This window comes from Seriola lalandi, unplaced genomic scaffold (genome assembly GCF_002814215.2).
Source record: "Seriola lalandi dorsalis isolate HSWRI2012SDOR001 ecotype SW California unplaced genomic scaffold, Sedor1 jcf7180002054960, whole genome shotgun sequence".
NCBI classification, from domain to species: domain Eukaryota; kingdom Metazoa; phylum Chordata; class Actinopteri; order Carangiformes; family Carangidae; genus Seriola; species Seriola lalandi.
In genome coordinates, this window is record NW_019525511.1 from 48,920 (window position 1) to 67,605 (window position 18,686).

An 18,686-nucleotide genomic window follows, 5' to 3' on the forward strand; every position below is an offset into this window, starting at 1 on the left:
AATCTCTCCAGATGTGACTTCGCCCCTTGGTCTGGAAGTGGAGCTGCAAGTGTGCTGACTCCACACCCTCCCTCAATCACAGATCTTTGCACTGATTGGCTGAAAAGGAATGTCAATCATGAGAATTTAAACTCCGCCCATTGCTGCTCTGGCTCCGCCTCCTCCACAGATAGAGCTGCACCTGGAAAATAAATGTGATGATGTCACTGCTGCTCAGGTACACACAGTTTGATAACAGATTATTGCTGATCAATAAAACCATGAAAATGTTCCTTTACTGTGTTTTTACTGTGAAAGCCTCACCTCTCACCTGGGCTTGCCCCTCTGTGACATCACTGCTGACATCATCAGGAGGCCAGCGGAGCTCTCCACTCTCCACCTCTCCTCTGTCTGTTGGCTCCACCACAATTGACGGGAGGCACCTGGAAGGTTTTGGAAAATGCTTCACAGAGTCTGGAGACACCTGAAGAGGAAGAACCAATCAGAGAGCTTGTTGCTGACGTCAGCTGGACTCACCTGTTGGTGATCCCTGAGCTCACTGTGATGACAGGTCGGTCAAAGGACAAGTCACCTGGAGGGCCACTGCGTCCTCCCCAGAGGCTCTGCCCACCGCTGAGTCACAGGTGTTCACCTCGGTCATCTCGACCAGAGAGTGGAGCCAGAGAGCACACAGGAAGCTGAGAGGAGACAAAATAAAAACATTAGCACGCTTGTTAGCACACTGGTGAACACAGGTTAGCAAACTGTTAGCACACTGCTAGCATTCTGGTTAGCATACTGCCAGTTCCTGTGAATGGAGCGGTTTGTTTCAGGAGAGGACTGAACTGTGATGAGCCAAGACCAGCATGTGAACGTGTTCTTGACAGGGTTCCAGGGTTTCCTAAGAAGGGTTTCAGGGGTTCTATACAGATTCTTGTTGAGTTTTGTGGTGGCTGGGGTTCTTCAGAGGGATCCAGGGGTTCTGGTAAATGGTTTAGGGTCTCCTGAGAGGGTCTTCCTGGTGTTCTCCTGCTGTTGTTTCCGTCACTGTCAGATCCTGGTCTGATGTGAGACCTGAGCTCAGACCAGTAACTTAAACCTCTGACGCTCCTGATTATTTAACAGCGTTAATGAGAAACAGAACCTGAACACATCACAGCTGACAGACAAGCAGTCCTGTCACCATGACTACCAATGTGTTTTTTAAATGATGTGTCATTGAGGAACTTCTTTACTTCATCATCATCATCATCATCATGAAGAAGATGATGATGATGATGATGAAGAACGTTTTATATCTTCAGATGTGAAGCTCGCTGTCGACCAGACGACTCAGCTCTTGATTCAAATTCAGGTGTCTCTTCCTGTGTATGTGTGTGTGTGTGTGTGTGTGTGTGTGTGTGTGTGTGTGTGGAGGGGGAGGGGAGGTGAGGATGGGGAAGAGAGGGGAGGGGAGGTGAGGGATAAGAACGAGTGTATAATTTAAAATGAGCTGAACAGTTTCAGACGCATTCAGTTTTTCTTCTTTTATCTTTTATTTTATGAACTAATTGATTTACTTGTTCGATTAAATCTTTACGGGGGGGGGGGGCGGAAACAGAAAGTGAAAGTGTCTGAGAGGAGGAGGAGGAGGAGGGAGATGCTCTGAGACTCTTCAGGAGGTTTTCAGACATCAGTCGTCTCAGACAGAAGATTCTGGATCCTGGTCCTGAAACTAAACCCTCTGCTGGTTTTGGCTGATCTGGATCCTGGTCCTGAGGATGTGGGTTTCCCTTCGGTCCAGCAGGAGTCAGCAGAGCAGCAGCGGTGAGACCATCTTTGATTCCACATCATGGTTCAGGGTGTTTCCAGAGATGATCCAGTGACTTAAGACATGTTTATATATGTTTATATATGTTTATATATGTTTATACATGTTTATACATGTTTATACATGTTTATACATGTTTATACATGTTTATATATGTTTATATATGTTTATATATGTTCATACATGTTTATATATGTTAATATATGTTTATACATGTTTATATATGTTTATACATGTTTATACATGTTTATATATGTTTATATATGTTTATACATGTTTATATATGTTTATATATGTTTATATATGTTTATACATGTTTATACATGTTTATATATGTTTATACATGTTTATACATGTTTATATATGTTAATATATGTTTATATATGTTTATATATGTTTATACATGTTTATATATGTTTATATATGTTTATATATGTTTATATATGTTTATATATGTTTGTACATGTTTATATATGTTTATATATGTTTATATAGCCTATGTTTATTGGAAAAATGGTTACGGTACATATAATTGTAATAGTATATTTACAGTGCACATATAAAAATATATAGATGTACTGTATATACTATATACAGTACATCTATATACTGTACATATATACAGTATATAGATGTACTGCACAACACATTGCTGGTCTGGAGTGGACCTCTGAAGGTCTCTGTGGTGTCTGGCAGCAGGTCCTTGAAGTCCTAGAGGTTTTGAGGTGGAGCTGATCTGGCTCAGACTCCAGATACTTGATCTGGATCAGATCTCTGAGTCCTCTTCCCACAATGCATCCTGCTGGACCAGGTCAGCATGGAGACTCTGGTCTGGACTGAGAGGTCCGGATGTGCTGCATCATCTGAATTAGCAGTGACGTCACACAGGAGCCCCTGTGTTACAGGAAAAACCAGACCGCGAGCCGCCTCCTGCATGTTTAATGAGCCGATACCTCAAACGTGTTTAAACCCGCCCCTCTCCTCCGCGCCGCGCAGTCAGAGAATCAAACGACGGAGAGATGGAAGGTAGGAAGAAGCTGCGGGACGTCGATTATACTTTAAAACTTCGCTTTAATGTGGGTGTTTTATTCTGAAGGAGTTGATTCATTTCCGCTCAGGAGAGACGTTTTCTGCGCGTGAACAGTTAAAATTTGAAACGTCATTAATGGATCAAAGAGTTTGAAGAAAAGAAAAGCTCGACATTAAAATCACACGTGATAATCTGCTGCTGTGTTTACAGATGTTACAGATGTTGATTGTTTACAGATGTTACAGATGTTGATTGTTTTCAGATGTTACAGATGTTGATTGTTTACAGATGTTGATTGTTTACAGATGTTACAGATGTTGATTGTTTACAGATGTTGATTGTTTACAGATGTTACAGATGTTGATTGTTTACAGATGTTACAGATGTTGATTGTTTACAGATGTTACAGATGTTTCTTCACTGAAGGTTCAAGTCGTAAAACTTGAACCAAACTTCAAAAACTTTTGAACTTTAAATTAAATTTCAATTAATATGTTTATTTAACGTTTGTCCCGGACATTCCGCCTCCTGAGTCAGATGTTCTCATTCAGTTCTCCACAGAACACTGGCTGCAGAATGTGAAATGTTTTAACTTTATTATTCTAACGATGTTGTGAAAAAAGTTGGTGTTGAATGTTCAGCAGGAGGTGATGAGCGAGGAGAAGAGAGGAGGAGACTGCCAAAACTGAAGAACCCCACTAAATTCTGGAAGAACCGCAGAAAGCAGAACCACAACCACACTGAAGGTCAGAACCATGTAAAACCAACAGAACCTCATCAAATCAGAACCAATAGAGCCTCATTAGGTCAGACCCAGTTGATCATCAGGTCAAACTCTCATCAGGTTAGAACTTTGTCAACTAGAACCAACACAACCTTAAGTGGAACAGAGAAACTACTCTTCTTCTCAGAACCAGAGGACTGTGAACTAGAAATAGCAAATCAACAGCTAGAACCCAAAGAACTTCAGGTAGAACCAACCCACCTTTAGCTAGAACCAACAGAACCCCAAGCAGAACTAACAGAACCCCAAGCAGAACTATCAGAACCTCACTAGGACCAACACAACCACAGCTTGAACCCACAGAACTCAACTAGAAGTTACAGAACTTTCTGTGAAAACAAAGTGAACCCCAGCTAGAACCCACAAACCACCCTGCAGAACCTCAGACCAGAACCTCATGTAGAATAAGCTTAATCTCAGATAGAACCAACAGAACCACCACTAGAACAAACTGAATGTTACATTTGAACCAAGGGAACGTGAGGTGGAACCAACAAAACGTCTGATAAAACCCAGAGAACCTTAATGTTCATCTGAATCATCCAAATCAACTCGAACCAGTGGAACCTTACATATTACCAAGAACTTAAGATAGAACACAGTAATGACCACAAGTACATCAGATAGAATATAGAACATTATGTGGTCCAGTCCAGATCTCTCAGTGAACTGTTCCAGCTTTTCTTCTGTAGTCTCCCACAGGTCGAGGTTCTCCAGGAGAACTCACTCATCAGTCAGTTGTTGGTGGTTTAAACCGGTTCTCCACTGTGTCCAAGCAGACAGTGAGGTAGACGGTGTGGAGGAGCAGCGGGAGGAGCTGCTGGAGGAGGTCAGCAGGAAGCTGATCCTCAGGGAGGAGCAGCTCTTCACTCAGGACTGTCCCAGTGAGGACGAGGACCAGCTGCACAAAGACCTGGAGGACCTGAAACTGCACATCTGGATGGCGGTCGACAACACCTTCACCTCCCCCTCCTCCTCAGGACAGCTTGACGTCCTGAGGAGTGCCATGGCCTCAGTCCAGCAGCAGGAAGTGCAGGACCGGCGCTGGATGGAGACAGGTCCTGAGGACAGGTTCCCGGCGTGGCGTCCTCTGAGGTGCCTCAGCACTCATAACGCTCTGCTGCAGAACATGGTGGAATCCAGACTAACGAAGGCTGCGGAGGACGAGTCGAGTGGAATCGACGGACTTTCCTCTCCCCTGAAGAGGGAGGTGAGTCCATGAGAACCACAAAATACATAAAGTAAAAGGAGGGTTGTATCAGACTGGGAGCCGGTTCCACAGTGATCTGTCAGATCAGTCCGATGTCAGTCAGAAAAATAAAGACTGACTCATTTTAAGGCAGAAACATCAGACTGACTCAGGTCTGAGACCAGTGTTACCATGGTAACAATCAGTGACACCTGCACTGACCAGTAGCATCCAACAACAACAAACAGGGAAATATATCTGATCATTTTTGGTTTGCTAATGTCATTACAGAGAGAGCCAAGACAAGGGAAATTGTTTTTAGAGACAGCAGCCATTTTGTCTTTATTGTTTCTCTCTTCAGTAAAATGTGTTGTAAAACAAACATGTTCTGCTGAAGGTAAACAGAGCTCAGTGGTTAGATGTGGATCCTCGGTTAGCCTCTGAAGTCTGTTTGTTCTATGACACAGTCAGAGTCTGTCTTTGAGAACCCCGGACTCAGACCTGTCTCTGCAGGTGTGTCATCTGGGGAGACGTGTGAGGGACGACCTGCTGACGGTGGCAAGGACGGTGAAGGACTGTTACCCTGCAAACATGGACATCCTGAACATCTACGCCGCCCTCTACCATCAGAGGTTCTCGGCTCGGCTGACTGAACTCGCCTCGTCTGGACTGGGAGTGGACGACTGCAGCTACCTGCTGTTCTGGGTCAACCACTGCTACCCACAGTGAGTCTCACCTAAGGATCTGATTCATAGGGGAGCAAAAGGTCACTAAGAGAACTGAGAGATTGGTTCTGACGTTTGAAGAACAACAGGACTGACAAGACCTGGTCCTGGAGTCTTTGCTAAAACCTCAGCAGCTGAAAGCCGTGAGACAGTGAGACAGTAGAAGAGGCCGAAGACCAGTCTGAACCAGTCTGAACCAGTCTGTGTTCCTGGAGCCAGGGAAACTCTGGACTGTGAAACACATTCAGGTTCTGGTTCTGGTCTGGTCTGGTCTGCTGGGAGGTTCTTCTTTTATCCTCTTTTATTTTTGTTTGTTTGTTAGTTTGTCAGCAGGCTTACACAAAAAGTCCTGATGTGATCTGCAGCAGACTTGTGGAGGGATGGGTCCTGGTCCGGGGAAGAACCCGTTAGGTTTTAGTGCTGATCCAGTTAAAGCGGTGGATCAAGTAGTTTTTTTTATCTCTTTCCTTAACATTGAAATTTTAGTCAGTTTCCAAGTAAAGTTTGAATCTTGATGTAAAATGTGACGACGTCAGACTCAGAGTTCATTGGTTCAGACTCATTGGGCCTCATTCACCAACCATTCTTAAGAAGAAATTCCTTCTTAAAACCCACTTACACACTTTTTACGAAGATTCTGACGTTCACCAATGTTTTCTTTGTTGGGATTTGTTCTTAGGTGAGAACAGAATCTACGCACACTCAAGAGCTCTCTTACGCACATTTGAGTGCTGCCATGTTTGAACAAAATAAGTGGTTATTGTGTTTTCTTCGGTTCTACAGTTATATTATAGGCCTATTACATTATTTAAATCAAAATAATATTTTTGTCATTTATAATATTTTTTTTAAAAATAACTTGTTATTTTACAAAGCATTATGGTCTTTTGAAATAAATGAAGGCTACATTAACACTGAACTGTCGTCATGCTGCCCGTTTACCGATACTAATTGGGGCCAACTGGCACACGCTTTGAGTTTACAAGGAGATTGGCATTCATCAATCTAAGAATACAGATGCGCACAATTCTGCAGTTTAAGAACACGTTCATGAATGTGACGTAGAGTTTTCTTAACAACTTAAGAAAGAATTTAAGAAAATACTTAAGAAGATATTGGTGAATGAGGCCCAATGTTACGACTTTCTGCTGCAGCTGTTCATGTGAAAATCTGCGACTGTCTGGGGCCACAGGTGGTCCGGAACCAGTCCGGGGCCAAAGTGTGTGGAACCTCAGGTGTGTCTGTGTTTCTTCCTTAGTGATATATTAGAACATGAAGACCTGGATGGAAAGATAAAGACGGCCTGTCTGGGTTCTCTGCTGCTGCAGAATCATCTGAACCGGCTGGAGAACCAGTACTTAACCCACAAAGAGGTCAGAACCAACAGAACACTGATCTAATTTAATGTTCTGCTACTTTGTTGAACTAATTTGATTTGGAAAGGTGACATCACAGAACATCACAGAACACCACAGAACATCACAGGTGACATCACAGGTGACATCATCATGTCTGTCCTTCAGGACCAGGTGAAGCTGTGGCTTAGCACTGCGTTAAAGAAAGAAGAGGAGAGCTGGTTGAACGGCAACATGCCTGAACTCATTGACAGCTATTACTTCAGCCCGCTGGCCGTAGATGTCATACAGGTGAGACAGAGTCAGCACAGGTGAGACACAGGTGAGAGGTTTTAACAGGTGATGATATGTGGTGGTGTTTGTGTCTCCAGGTAGTGAACAGCTTCCTGACTGAGTTCACCTGTGTTATAAGAGACCAGAGCAAAACTCAGAGGATCACAGCTCACCTGGAGAACTTCCTCAGCAGGTAGTCCACGCCCACCACACACAGCACGACCAGCGATCTGTTGATGAGTGTCAACACATGTGAAATGTGTTCCAGCTACAAGAAGAGCATGGAGGAGTTTGTGAGGGGAAACCATGGCAACGCCCACTGTGTGATCAAAGCTCATCTGGTCTGTGAGGAGCAGTTCAGGTGATTGATTTGACTTTGATTACCTGCATGTACTGATGATGTGAGGGCTGACCTGTTCTCTGCAGCTGATTGGCTGTATCTGAATCTCTTCAGGGATTACATCACAGGTGCAACAGGAAGTCTGTCTGAGCAGCAGAGACGACGCTGTCTGGAAACACTGTCTGCCCTGAGAGATTGTGGGTACAGGTATTTCACCTGTCCCATTGACGTCCAGCTGAAGGTACAAATACTTTGTGTACTGATGTCACTGTAGTGATGTCATCTGCATCTGTCCAGGTGTGTTACAGTCACCTGTGTGTGTCCAGGTGTGTTACAGAGACCTGTGGACGTCTGTCTGGTTGGACGGCTCACTTCCTGTCGTCTCCTGTCTGCTGGACTCTCTGAGCCGACACCTGAGGGACCTGACTGACCTGAAACCGGCCTGCAGGCAGGTGAGACGGTGTTTACCTGTTTACCTGTCTGTTTCCCACCTGTCTCTCTCACCACCTGTCTCTCTGTCCCTCCAGTCCCTGCTGAGTGTCGTCCATCGGGACGTGGTTCTTCGGTACGTGAAGAGGATGATGAAGACCAGGATGAAGAGCAGAGAGCAGCAGGGGGGTGGAGCTCAGCGGATGAAAGAGGACGCTCAAATGATCAACGACTTCTTCAGAGAGGGGGTGAGATGTGCACACACACACATGTGCACGCTCAGACAGGCAGACAGACAGACAGAGCTACTTCCTGGTCAGACATGTGGGGGTGTGGCTAAAACCAGTGTCATGAAGTGACATGAAAATGTGGGACCAGTATAAATGATGGTTTGTTTCCTGAGCTGACTGACCCGGTCTCGGTCTCATCTGTCCTCAGGGCTGCAGCGGGTCCTTTTGGCTCGGGGAGGTTCTCTCCAGCATCGCCGAGGTTCTCCATCTGCAGGATCCAGGAAGTGTTCAGCTGGAGATGGTCAGTCTGGCCAGGACGTTCCCAGACCTCAGGTACGCAGACGTGATGGGCTCTCACCTGTTACAGGTGACAAGTCAGATGAGTCTGTATTCAGTCACACGACCAGGTGGTGTCATGACAATGTGTTTCCAGCTCTGTCACACACTGTCGGACATGTTGAGAGTCCAGGTGAGGTGTGGGTGCAGGTGTGGACGTGAACGCTGACATGTCTGCTACATGCTAACATGCTACATGCTAACATCAACATGTCCAGCTGAGGCTGGAGAGTCGTTAGTTTTGAAGGTGACGAAACACTGGGTCACTTCCTCTTTAGAGACTGACAGAGTCCAGATCAGACCAGCAGATGAACCTGAGGTTTATGATGTCACAGATGAAAAAAGTCACATGACGAGGTTGATCAGAAGACCAGCGTTGTGTCTCTAGACCAGGACAGTCAGGACCAGAGACCTCTTGTGTTCAGGTCATCTCATTCTCATGAACCTGAAATGTCCATTTGGACTCAGGGATGACCTGATTAGATTCTAATGTTCAAAGGTTAAAGGTCACGGTGACATCATCATTCTGCAGAAACATTATTCAACTCTATAACTGGCTGGAACAAGTGAAGATGATGATGTCAGGACATCTACCTGTGCTCACCTGTCTCATGTACAAACACTGACGCACTGACCTGGATCTGCTGTGTGAGAAAAACCTGGTTGCCGTGGAGACGGCAGGTGTGGCCGTGTGGAGCTCAGGTGTCACAGGTGTGTGAAGAAATAGAAAAGTACTGAGAGGATTCATGTTCACTCTGTGTGTGTCTGTGTGTGTGTGTGTGTGTGTGTGTGTGTGTGTTTGTGTGTGTGTGTGTGTGTGTGTACTTGATATTGAATCTGTTCTGTCTCGTCTCTCCTCAGTGACGATCACGTGTCGGCGCTGCTGTCTCTGAAAACCAACCTATCAGCTGCTGACGTTCGCTCGATCAGGAAGAGTGTGGAGGAGAACCGCCTCTTCGATGTCTCCACCAATCAGAGCCCTCCGTTCTTCTCCAAGGTCAAAGTAAAATGGATCAATAATAAGATCAATAAGATGGGACTGTAGAGCATTTTAGCTTGTTAGCCAGTTAGCATTTTAGCCTATTAGCCTGCTAGCAGAACCACTCAGTATCTATGTATCTAATGACTGATGTGTTTGTTTATGTTGTTAGAACTGAAGGATGTAAACAGTATTTATCCAACAGTCAGTTCTGAAGTGATCTGATTGGACGAGTCATTCCATGAAGCTGATAGACTTTTAACTCCAGGTATCACTCCTCTTCACAGCTGATCTATTAACCGTTAATCAGCGTCACATTAACGTTGTTATCAATCTCAGATTGTAACAAAGATGAAAATATTTCATATAAATATATCTGTTCGTCAGGAGAGGATGAAGGAAGAAGGTGGATCCTTCAGAGACACCTGAGGGAACGAGGAGACGAGGTAGCAGCTAGTGTCACTGTGCAGGTCAGGAACATGTTTATGTGTTGCTTAGCAACAGTCCAGTACCGGTCCAGGAACTATTTGTGTTGGTGTAGATCAATGATGAAATAAATAAACTAATCATAATCTGTTGTTGCTTATTGAACTAAGATGGTGCTGGTACAATTGTTGTTACCACTTCACAGATTAACAGCTGATTTATTTATTGATCAATATTTAAGCAATATCAAGTCAATCATCATTTATTAATGAGTAATTAAAAGGCTCCCACCAGTTATTGATGGTAGTAACTCATTAATTAATTGGTCAGATTAATGAGTAGCATTAACTTGATTTCGCCAAGTAGTGAGCCGGCATCAATGAAAACTGTTATTGCCTGTTTTTGATTATTTATTTATGATTTATAAAGGGTTAATAACCTAATTAATAACTGATTATAAACCCTTTATGAGGCTAGTCTTATTGCGAAATGATACATGACTTTTGTATAAAAGCTGCGGCGTCGTACCTATGACCAAATCACAGCCGAGCTGATAGTCAGGACATCATTCACTCTGTGATATTGCTTAAATATTGATCAATAAATAAATCAACTGTTAAATAAATCAGTACTGATTGATTATTAACAGTGTGGATGAGTTCTCAGTCTGTCTCCTCCTCATTCCTCAACAACCATCAGACTGTCTGTCCGAGCTGCTCTGGAAACTTTCCAAACCCTCCCTGGAAAATATTTCCAGCCTCAGGTCTGTGCTCCAGGAAAAACACTTCCAGATGGATCTCAACCCCCAACCCTCCTCACCTCCCTCTATCATCATCATCAGCATTACCACACAGGATTCATGTATCTGCCTCAAACATCCAGAGTCACTCCTGGTGGTTGTACAGCCTGTCTCTGTTAAGGTCAGATACAGAGATCACAGTTTGATCACAGACATTGAAGTGGTGCACACTTATAAATACCAAGGTGTGCACCTGGACAATGAACTGCACTGGTCCCTGAACACAGATGCCATCTACCTGAAGGGGCGGAGCCGGCTCTTTTTCCTCAGAAGGCTCAGGTCCTTTGACTTCTGCAGTGAAATGCTGCACGTTTTATCAGTCAGTGGTGGCCAGTGTAACTCTGTAATGCTGCAGTCTGTGGGGCGGCAGCATGTCAGACAAACACAAAGAGACTGGACAAGCTGGTCAAAGAAGCTGCGTCTGTGCTGCAGGAGTCTGGACTCACTCAGGACTCCTGAGGACGGAAACAGTCACTGAACATTAGATCCAACAGTTAGAGTCGGAAATGACCTGACGCTCATATTAAAGAAGAGAAGACGAAAGATCAGGTTCATCTTCATGTCAGTGAAGTCATCAATAATCAATGATCATCTGTTAATGTCGGCTGCCCCCTGCTGGTTAAACACTGAAGCTGTATCACAGCAGCATGAGGCTCGAACAGTTGCTGGTGACTGACACGAGGCGAGAAATTCCCACTGATACACACATCAGGTAGTGTATCAGTGGGACTGCGATGCTTCCTACTGTCCGCTCTGTCCAGTCACCCTAGCAACAACAAACGCTGCCGCTTAGCCCGATCAACCAATCACATTCCGCGCTGCTTCCGACGTCACATCCTGTCAGCGCGCTGGGTTTGGTTAGTCCTCCATCTTGGCTTTGGCTAGCGGAACGGCTAGCAGAGTCTGTCCGGAGAGGATGAGGAGGAGCTGAACGGACCGGGACCCACTGCCAGACTCACAGAACCAGGATTGTCCCCTTGACCTTACCCGAGACAGAGACCAGCAGGCGGATCTGGACCCGCTCTGGACCGAGAAACACACACCCGGTTCTGCCGGGCTGCTAGCGAGCTAGCCGGGTTACCTTAGCCAGCAAAGAGGAACTGTTGCTCCCGGTCACTTCGGATCGATGTCGGTTAAAAACTGCCGGAAAAGAAGCCGAGCCGAGCTGAGCCGGGCCAGATAACGCTCTGGTCCCGTAGCCAGGACTGGAGCCAGTGATGCCGGGTGAAAACCTGCTGATAAACGCAACCTGAAGCGAACGAAGCCCTCAGACAGTCCGCTAAGTTTAGACAGGTGTTCAGGGGCGGACAGGCGGCTTCATGACCGAACCTCTCTCACACTGACCCGGGTAACATGTCCGCCAGGACCCCCCTGCCCACTGTCAACGAGCGGGACGCCGAGAATGTGAGTTTAACTCTCAGTCTGTTTGAACTGTTGATTGTTGTTAAAAGTATGCCACCAACGGACAAATTAATCATTCAAACCCTGTACAGTCCTCATTAAGGGCTGATACCACGAAGCCCTTTATTTATGGATCATTCCTGGATTACACGGTATCAGTGTGAACACACCCGGCAGGTGGGTTACCGGTTCTCTTCAAAGGTTTCCAGGTGTTTCCATGTCAATCAGTGTGGATCCTGTCCTGGAGGAGGGTTCAAGAGTCCTTGGGAAGGTTTGTAGGGTCCCTTAGAGGGTTCAGGTGTCTCAGGAGGCATTACAGTGCTCCTGAAGTGGGCTCCAGGGAACCAGGGTCCACTACCCACGAGACAGATACCTCATCGGTGCCTGGTAAGTTTTCAGTGTCTCCAAAAGGGGTTCCAGGAGTCCCAGGTGGTGCTCTGGTGCTGCTGTAGTGAGGACCAGGAGTCCATTAGGAGAAGTTCATTCATTCTTGGAGATGTTCTGGAGAAGTTTTGAAGAGCAGCTAAGAGGCCTCTACCTGAGGAGGAGGATGTCTCAGTAAGTGTTTAAAGTTTCTCCTTGAGGAGGTGTTGGGTCCAGGTTTGAGAAGATTTGAGGGTCACAGTATGTCATTTTCATGGTAATGTAAATATGACAGTACAGTAAATGTTCTGTACAGTGATTGGCTGAACAGCGCCATGTAACCGGTGCCGTTAAAATTGACACGCTCCGTCAAACTTTAATCGTTCTCAGTAATTTGTATCCTACAGGTCCGGGTCTAGATGGGACTCTGTCTGGGTCTGACCCGGACCAAGGTCCCCCTGTTAGTGACCTCAGCACTAATGGAGAGGTGCTAACTGTTGAACGGTATTATCACATCACCCTGTGGTCCTGAGGGTTCTGTTAGAGACTGAGTTCGAGGCTGAGGCTTTTACTGTGGTTATTTTTTCAGCTGTGTAGATCTGTGCTGGGTGTAGCTGTCAGACAGCAGGGCTGCAGAGACCGTTGGAGGTTCTCCAGGAGGTTCCAGGAGGTTCCAGGAGTTCTTGCCACAGTTGTAGGGTCATGTAGAAAGACGACCTGCAGTGAGGGCCCTGCCTCGTAATATGAATAATAATTTTACAGTGAATAATGTTCAAATGAAGCAGGTGTATCTACCTGTATGACACTACCTGCTCCAGGTCCTTCTCTGTCATTCAGTGCTGTAGTCCAATCAGAGTGCAGCTTGTGATGTCACATGTCACATGTCTGTAGCTGAAACCCTGAATGGATGAAGCGTTCTCAAAGTCAAGCTGCTGTAAGCTGAACCTAACAGACTTTACTTATGGATCAATCAGTGATTTATCGATTGATTATTTTCTCACTGGACAGTAGAGACACGTGTTGACACTTGTCCTCAGGGACGTTTTCAGATGTCTCAAAGAGATCTAGACCAACATGTAGATGTCTGTGGACTCTTCAGTCATGTGGTTTGTGGCTGATCTGGATCAAAATAAGAACCAGACCACATTCTCATAATAAAAATGTTTAGTATTTATTGATCAGATAGTGGGTTGTTAATTTTTATTCCTCCACACCACCGACAGTCAGAGTGGCAGCCATTTTGTTTTCAGGTTTTCCTTCCATCTCATTCTCATGGACACAATATCTGTCTCTGTTGTGCTGATTGTTGTAATTCTCTTCATTCTGGAGAGTAGTGGACAGGCCCTGCAGCCCAGCCAATCAGAAGCCATCTCTACGTGTCACTGTTATTTCTCCGCCGGGCAACAGGCAGCGCGGCAGCCATTTTGTTTTCAGGTTGTCTGTTCGCCTCATTCTCGTGGACGTGATATCTCAGTAACACCTCGACTGAACTTCTTCAGATTTGGTACAAACGTTCACCTGGACTCAAGGATGAAGTGATTAGATTTTGTGGGTCAAAGGTCGAGGTCACAAATTGCAATTTTGGCCTTGTAAACACAACATCTTGAACACACATCCGTGTTTTTGCAAAAGAGGTTATTCTAGTTTAATGAATGGTTTCAGTGTCAGAAGTGAGGTGTCAGTCTGCCCTCGTCCTGTTCATTGATCATTGATCAGCTTGTTGATTAACGTGCTCTCTGGTGTGAAAGGTCACAGTCTCTGACTCAGGACATGAAGATGTCTCTGCTCATCAACCTGATCAGTTCCAACTGTGTCTGAGTCTCTATCTCTGTGTGATGTTTATTTTTCCCAGCATACCTCAGCGGATGATGGGCGTGGCGAGGTGTCCCGCTCCATCCGCTCAGCTCGCTGTAAAACCTCGTCGTCCGCCACCGGAGACGAGACGCCGCATGTGGGAAACTACCGGCTGCTGAAAACCATCGGGAAAGGAAACTTCGCTAAAGTCAAACTGGCTCGACACGTCCTGACGGGACGAGAGGTGAGACGCAGACCGATCAGTCCAGAGTCCAGCACACAGAGACCTGAGTCCTGACTGTCCTCTCTGTGACCCTGACAGGTGGCCGTCAAAATCATCGACAAGACCCAGCTGAACCCCACCAGCCTGCAGAAGGTGAGACACATTCTGGACCCGGTCTGGACCCGGTCTGTCTGTAGGTCTGACTGTGGTTTTAGAGTAAAAGAGTCTTGATGACCTCACATATTCTTAAATCCAGATCCAGGATAAACGTCATAAACCAGATCGGAAATTACTCTGAACCACTGAGTCAGAAAGACATGGACCTGCTGTCCAGGTTATTGATTAGTTATTGATTAACCACTCACACTCAATCTGGGACATCTTTGATCAGGACCTTAGAGACCAGTGATCCACATCATGGATCTGATGTAGGATTGAGATGATGGAGCAGCAGAGAGCTGTCAGGTGGACTTTCACGTCGTCGTGACGATAATCAATAACCAGGTTTAAAGATCTTCAGACTGATGGAGGACCTCCGTCACTCCCATTAGGAACCAATTCATATGGACCTAACTGTGATCTGACCCGGGTCAACAGGGAGGTCTTAGTCCTGGTCCAGACTGGCAGTGATGTGACCCCCCTCAGACGTGACTTTGATCATGTGACCTGATGTTTCTGTGTTTGTCTCTCAGCTTTTCAGAGAAGTCAGAATCATGAAGATCCTGAACCACCCCAACATTGGTCAGTCACACACACACACACACACACACACACACACACACACACTCACACACACTCACACACTCACACACACACTCACACACACACACACTCACACACACACACACACACACACACAAACACACACACACACATCGATCTTCCTCTCACCTGTGTGTGTGTGTGTGTGTCTCACCTGTGTGTCCACAGTGAAGCTGTTTGAGGTGATAGAGACAGAGAAGACTCTGTACCTGGTGATGGAGTACGCCAGTGGAGGTCAGTCACACCTTCTGATCCAACTCTGACGTGATTTGTTGACCTTTGACCTGCGTCAGGTTCACTGTCTCTCTGTGTGCAGGTGAAGTGTTCGACTACCTCGTAGCTCATGGGAGGATGAAGGAGAAGGAGGCCAGAGCTAAATTTAGACAGGTAACACACACTGCTGTTACCATGGTAACAAAATGGAGCTAACTGCATCCCATAATACAGCAGTGAAACAAATGGAAAGTCTGGTTCACTAACTCTCTCTCTCTCTCTCTCTCTCTCAGATTGTGTCTGCAGTTCAGTACTGTCATCAGAAGCACATAGTTCACCGTGACCTTAAGGTAAAACACAGTAACACTCAGGTATCCCAGCTGACATTAAACACATCTTGAACAGCTGGATTCACCCCCCTACTCCTCCTCCTCCCCCTGCAGGCAGAGAACCTCCTCCTAGATGCTGACATGAATATTAAAATAGCAGATTTTGGGTTCAGTAATGAGTTCACTGTCGGTGGGAAACTGGACACATTCTGTGGCTCTCCTCCGTACGCTGCACCTGAGCTCTTCCAGGTACACTCATTCTTTCATTCATTCATTCACTCGCTCATTCATTCACTCGCTCATTCATTCACTCACTCGCTCATTCATTCACTCGCTCATTCATTCACTCGCTCTTTCACTCACTCGCTCATTCATTCACCCATTCATTCATTCACTCGCTCATTCTTTCATTCATTCATTCACTCGCTCATTCATTCACTCGCTCATTCATTCACTCACTCGCTCATTCATTCGCTCATTCATTCACTCGCTCATTCATTCACCCATTCATTCACTCGCTCATTCATTCACTCGCTCATTCATTCATTCACTCGCTCATTCATTCACTCACTCATTCACTCGCTCATTCATTCACTCCCTCATTCACTCGCTCATTCATTCACTCACTCATTCACACGCTCATTCATTCACTCCCTCATTCACTCATTCATTCACTCATTCACTCACTCATTCATTCACTCGCTCATTCACTCACTCATTCACTCGCTCATTCACTCACTCATTCACTCACTCGCTCATTCACTCACTCGCTCATTCATTCACTCGCTCATTCATTCACTTGCTCATTCATTCACTCATTCATTCACTCGCTCATTCATTCACTCGCTCATTCATTCACTCACTCACTCATTCATTCACTCATTCATTCACTCACTCGCTCATTCACTCGCTCATTCATTCACTCGCTCATTCATTCACTCGCTCATTCATTCACTCGCTCATTCATTCACTCATTCATTCACTCGCTCATTCATTCACTCGTTCATTCACTCACTCACTCATTCATTCACTCATTCATTCACTCACTCGCTCATTCACTCACTCATTCATTCACTCGCTCATTCATTCATTCACTCCCTCATTCACTCACTCATTCATTCACTCGCTCATTCATTCACTCGCTCATTCATTCACTCGCTCATTCATTCACTCGCTCATTCATTCACTCATTCATTCACTCGCTCATTCATTCACTCGCTCATTCATTCACTCACTCACTCATTCATTCACTCATACATTCACTCACTCATTCATTCACTCGCTCATTCACTCGCTCATTCATTCACTCGCTCATTCACTCGCTCATTCATTCACTCACTCATTCACTCACTCATTCATTCACTCGCTCAGTCATTCACTCGCTCATTCACTCACTCATTCATTCACTCGCTCATTCACTCATTCATTCACTCGCTCATTCATTTATTCACTCACTCATTCATTCACATGTTCATTTATTCACTCATTCAATCATTCACTCATTCATTCATTCACGTTTTCTTTTATTTATTCATTCATTCATCTATTCAATCATTCGTCAGTCAGTCACCAGTCAGTCAGTCATCAGTCAGTCAGTCATCAGTCAGTCAGTCAGTCATCAGTCAGTCAGTCAGTCAGACAGTCACCAGTCAGTCATCAGTCAGTCAGTCAGTCAGACAGTCATCAGTCAGTCAGTCAGTCAGACAGTCAGTCAGTCAGTCATCAGTCAGTCAGTCATCAGTCAGTCAGTCAGTCAGACAGTCATCAGTCAGTCAGTCAAACAGTCAGTCAGACAGTCACCAGTCAGTCATCAGTCAGTCAGTCAGACAGTCATCAGTCAGTCAGTCATCAGTCAGTCAGTCATCAGTCAGTCAGTCATCAGTCAGTCAGTCATCAGTCAGTCAGTCAGTCAGACAGTCATCAGTCAGTCAGTCAGTCAGTCTCTCAGTCATCAGACAGTCAGTCAGTCAGTCAGTCATCAGTCAGTCAGTCAGTCAGACAGTCACCAGTCAGACAGTCAGTCAGTCAGTCATCAGTCAGTCAGTCAGTCAGACAGTCATCAGTCATCAGACAGTCATCAGACAGTCAGACAGTCAGTCATCAGTCAGTCAGTCAGTCAGTCAGTCATCAGTCAGTCAGTCAGTCAGTCAGACAGTCACCAGTCAGTCAGTCAGTCATCAGTCAGTCAGTCAGTCAGACAGTCATCAGTCATCAGACAGTCATCAGTCAGTCAGTCAGTCAGTCAGTCAGTCAGTCAGTCACTCAGTCAGTCATCAGTCAGTCAGTCATCAGTCAGTCAGTCAGTCAGTCAGTCAGTCAGTCATCAGTCAGTCAGTCAGTCAGTCATCAGTCACTCAGTCAGTCATCAGTCAGTCAGATCAGTCAGTCAGTCATCAGTCAGTCAGTCATCAGTCAGTCAGTCAGTCAGACAGTCATCAGTCAGTCAGTCAGTCATCAGTCAGTCAGTCAGTCAGACAGTCATCAGTCAGTCAGTCTCTCAGTCTCTCAGTCACTCAGTCAGTCATCAGTCAGTCATCAGTCAGTCAGTCAGTCAGTCATCAGTCAGTCAGTCAGTCAGTCATCAGTCACTCAGTCAGTCATCAGTCAGTCAGTCATCAGTCAGTCAGTCATCAGTCAGTCAGTCAGTCAGACAGTCATCAGTCAGACAGTCAGTCAGTCAGACAGTCATCAGTCAGTCAGTCAGTCAGTCTCTCAGTCATCAGTCAGTCATCAGTCAGTCAGTCAGTCATCCGTCAGTCAGTCATCAGTCAGTCAGTCAGTCATCAGTCAGTCAGTCAGTCAGTCAGTCATCCGTCAGTCAGTCATCAGTCAGTCAGTCAGACAGTCAGTCAGTCAGTCAGTCAGACAGTCACCAGTCAGTCAGACAGTCAGTCAGTCAGTCAGTCAGTCAGTCAGT

At 45.6% G+C, this 18,686-nt stretch overlaps 2 protein-coding genes across 3 annotated transcripts in view; both read left to right on the plus strand.

Annotated features, from left to right (window-relative positions):
- The first annotated feature begins 2,808 nt into the window (after window positions 1–2,808).
- On the plus strand, window positions 2,809–9,995 carry LOC111645953 (tumor necrosis factor alpha-induced protein 2-like). Its single transcript, XM_087170791.1, has 13 exons — window positions 2,809–2,815; window positions 3,443–3,565; window positions 4,383–4,813; window positions 5,306–5,517; window positions 6,776–6,890; window positions 7,041–7,163; window positions 7,244–7,338; window positions 7,414–7,506; window positions 7,600–7,726; window positions 7,812–7,937; window positions 8,013–8,162; window positions 8,353–8,477; window positions 9,342–9,995. The coding sequence occupies exons 1-13, from the start codon at window positions 2,809–2,811 to the stop codon at window positions 9,523–9,525; spliced, it is 1,911 nt and encodes a 636-aa protein (XP_087026917.1). The 3' UTR covers window positions 9,526–9,995.
- Window positions 9,996–11,536: 1,541 nt separating this feature from the next.
- LOC111645964 (MAP/microtubule affinity-regulating kinase 3-like) overlaps window positions 11,537–18,686 on the plus strand; it is a 14,250-nt gene continuing 7,100 nt past the window's right edge. For both annotated transcript variants that reach the window (XM_023395314.2, XM_023395315.2), the window contains exons 1-8: window positions 11,537–12,088; window positions 14,301–14,486; window positions 14,565–14,618; window positions 15,158–15,206; window positions 15,396–15,461; window positions 15,544–15,614; window positions 15,734–15,790; window positions 15,884–16,018. In XM_023395314.2, coding sequence (XP_023251082.1) covers window positions 12,038–12,088; window positions 14,301–14,486; window positions 14,565–14,618; window positions 15,158–15,206; window positions 15,396–15,461; window positions 15,544–15,614; window positions 15,734–15,790; window positions 15,884–16,018 — 669 coding nt within the window. In that variant the 5' untranslated portion in view covers window positions 11,537–12,037. The remainder of the gene's footprint in view (window positions 12,089–14,300; window positions 14,487–14,564; window positions 14,619–15,157; window positions 15,207–15,395; window positions 15,462–15,543; window positions 15,615–15,733; window positions 15,791–15,883; window positions 16,019–18,686) is intronic.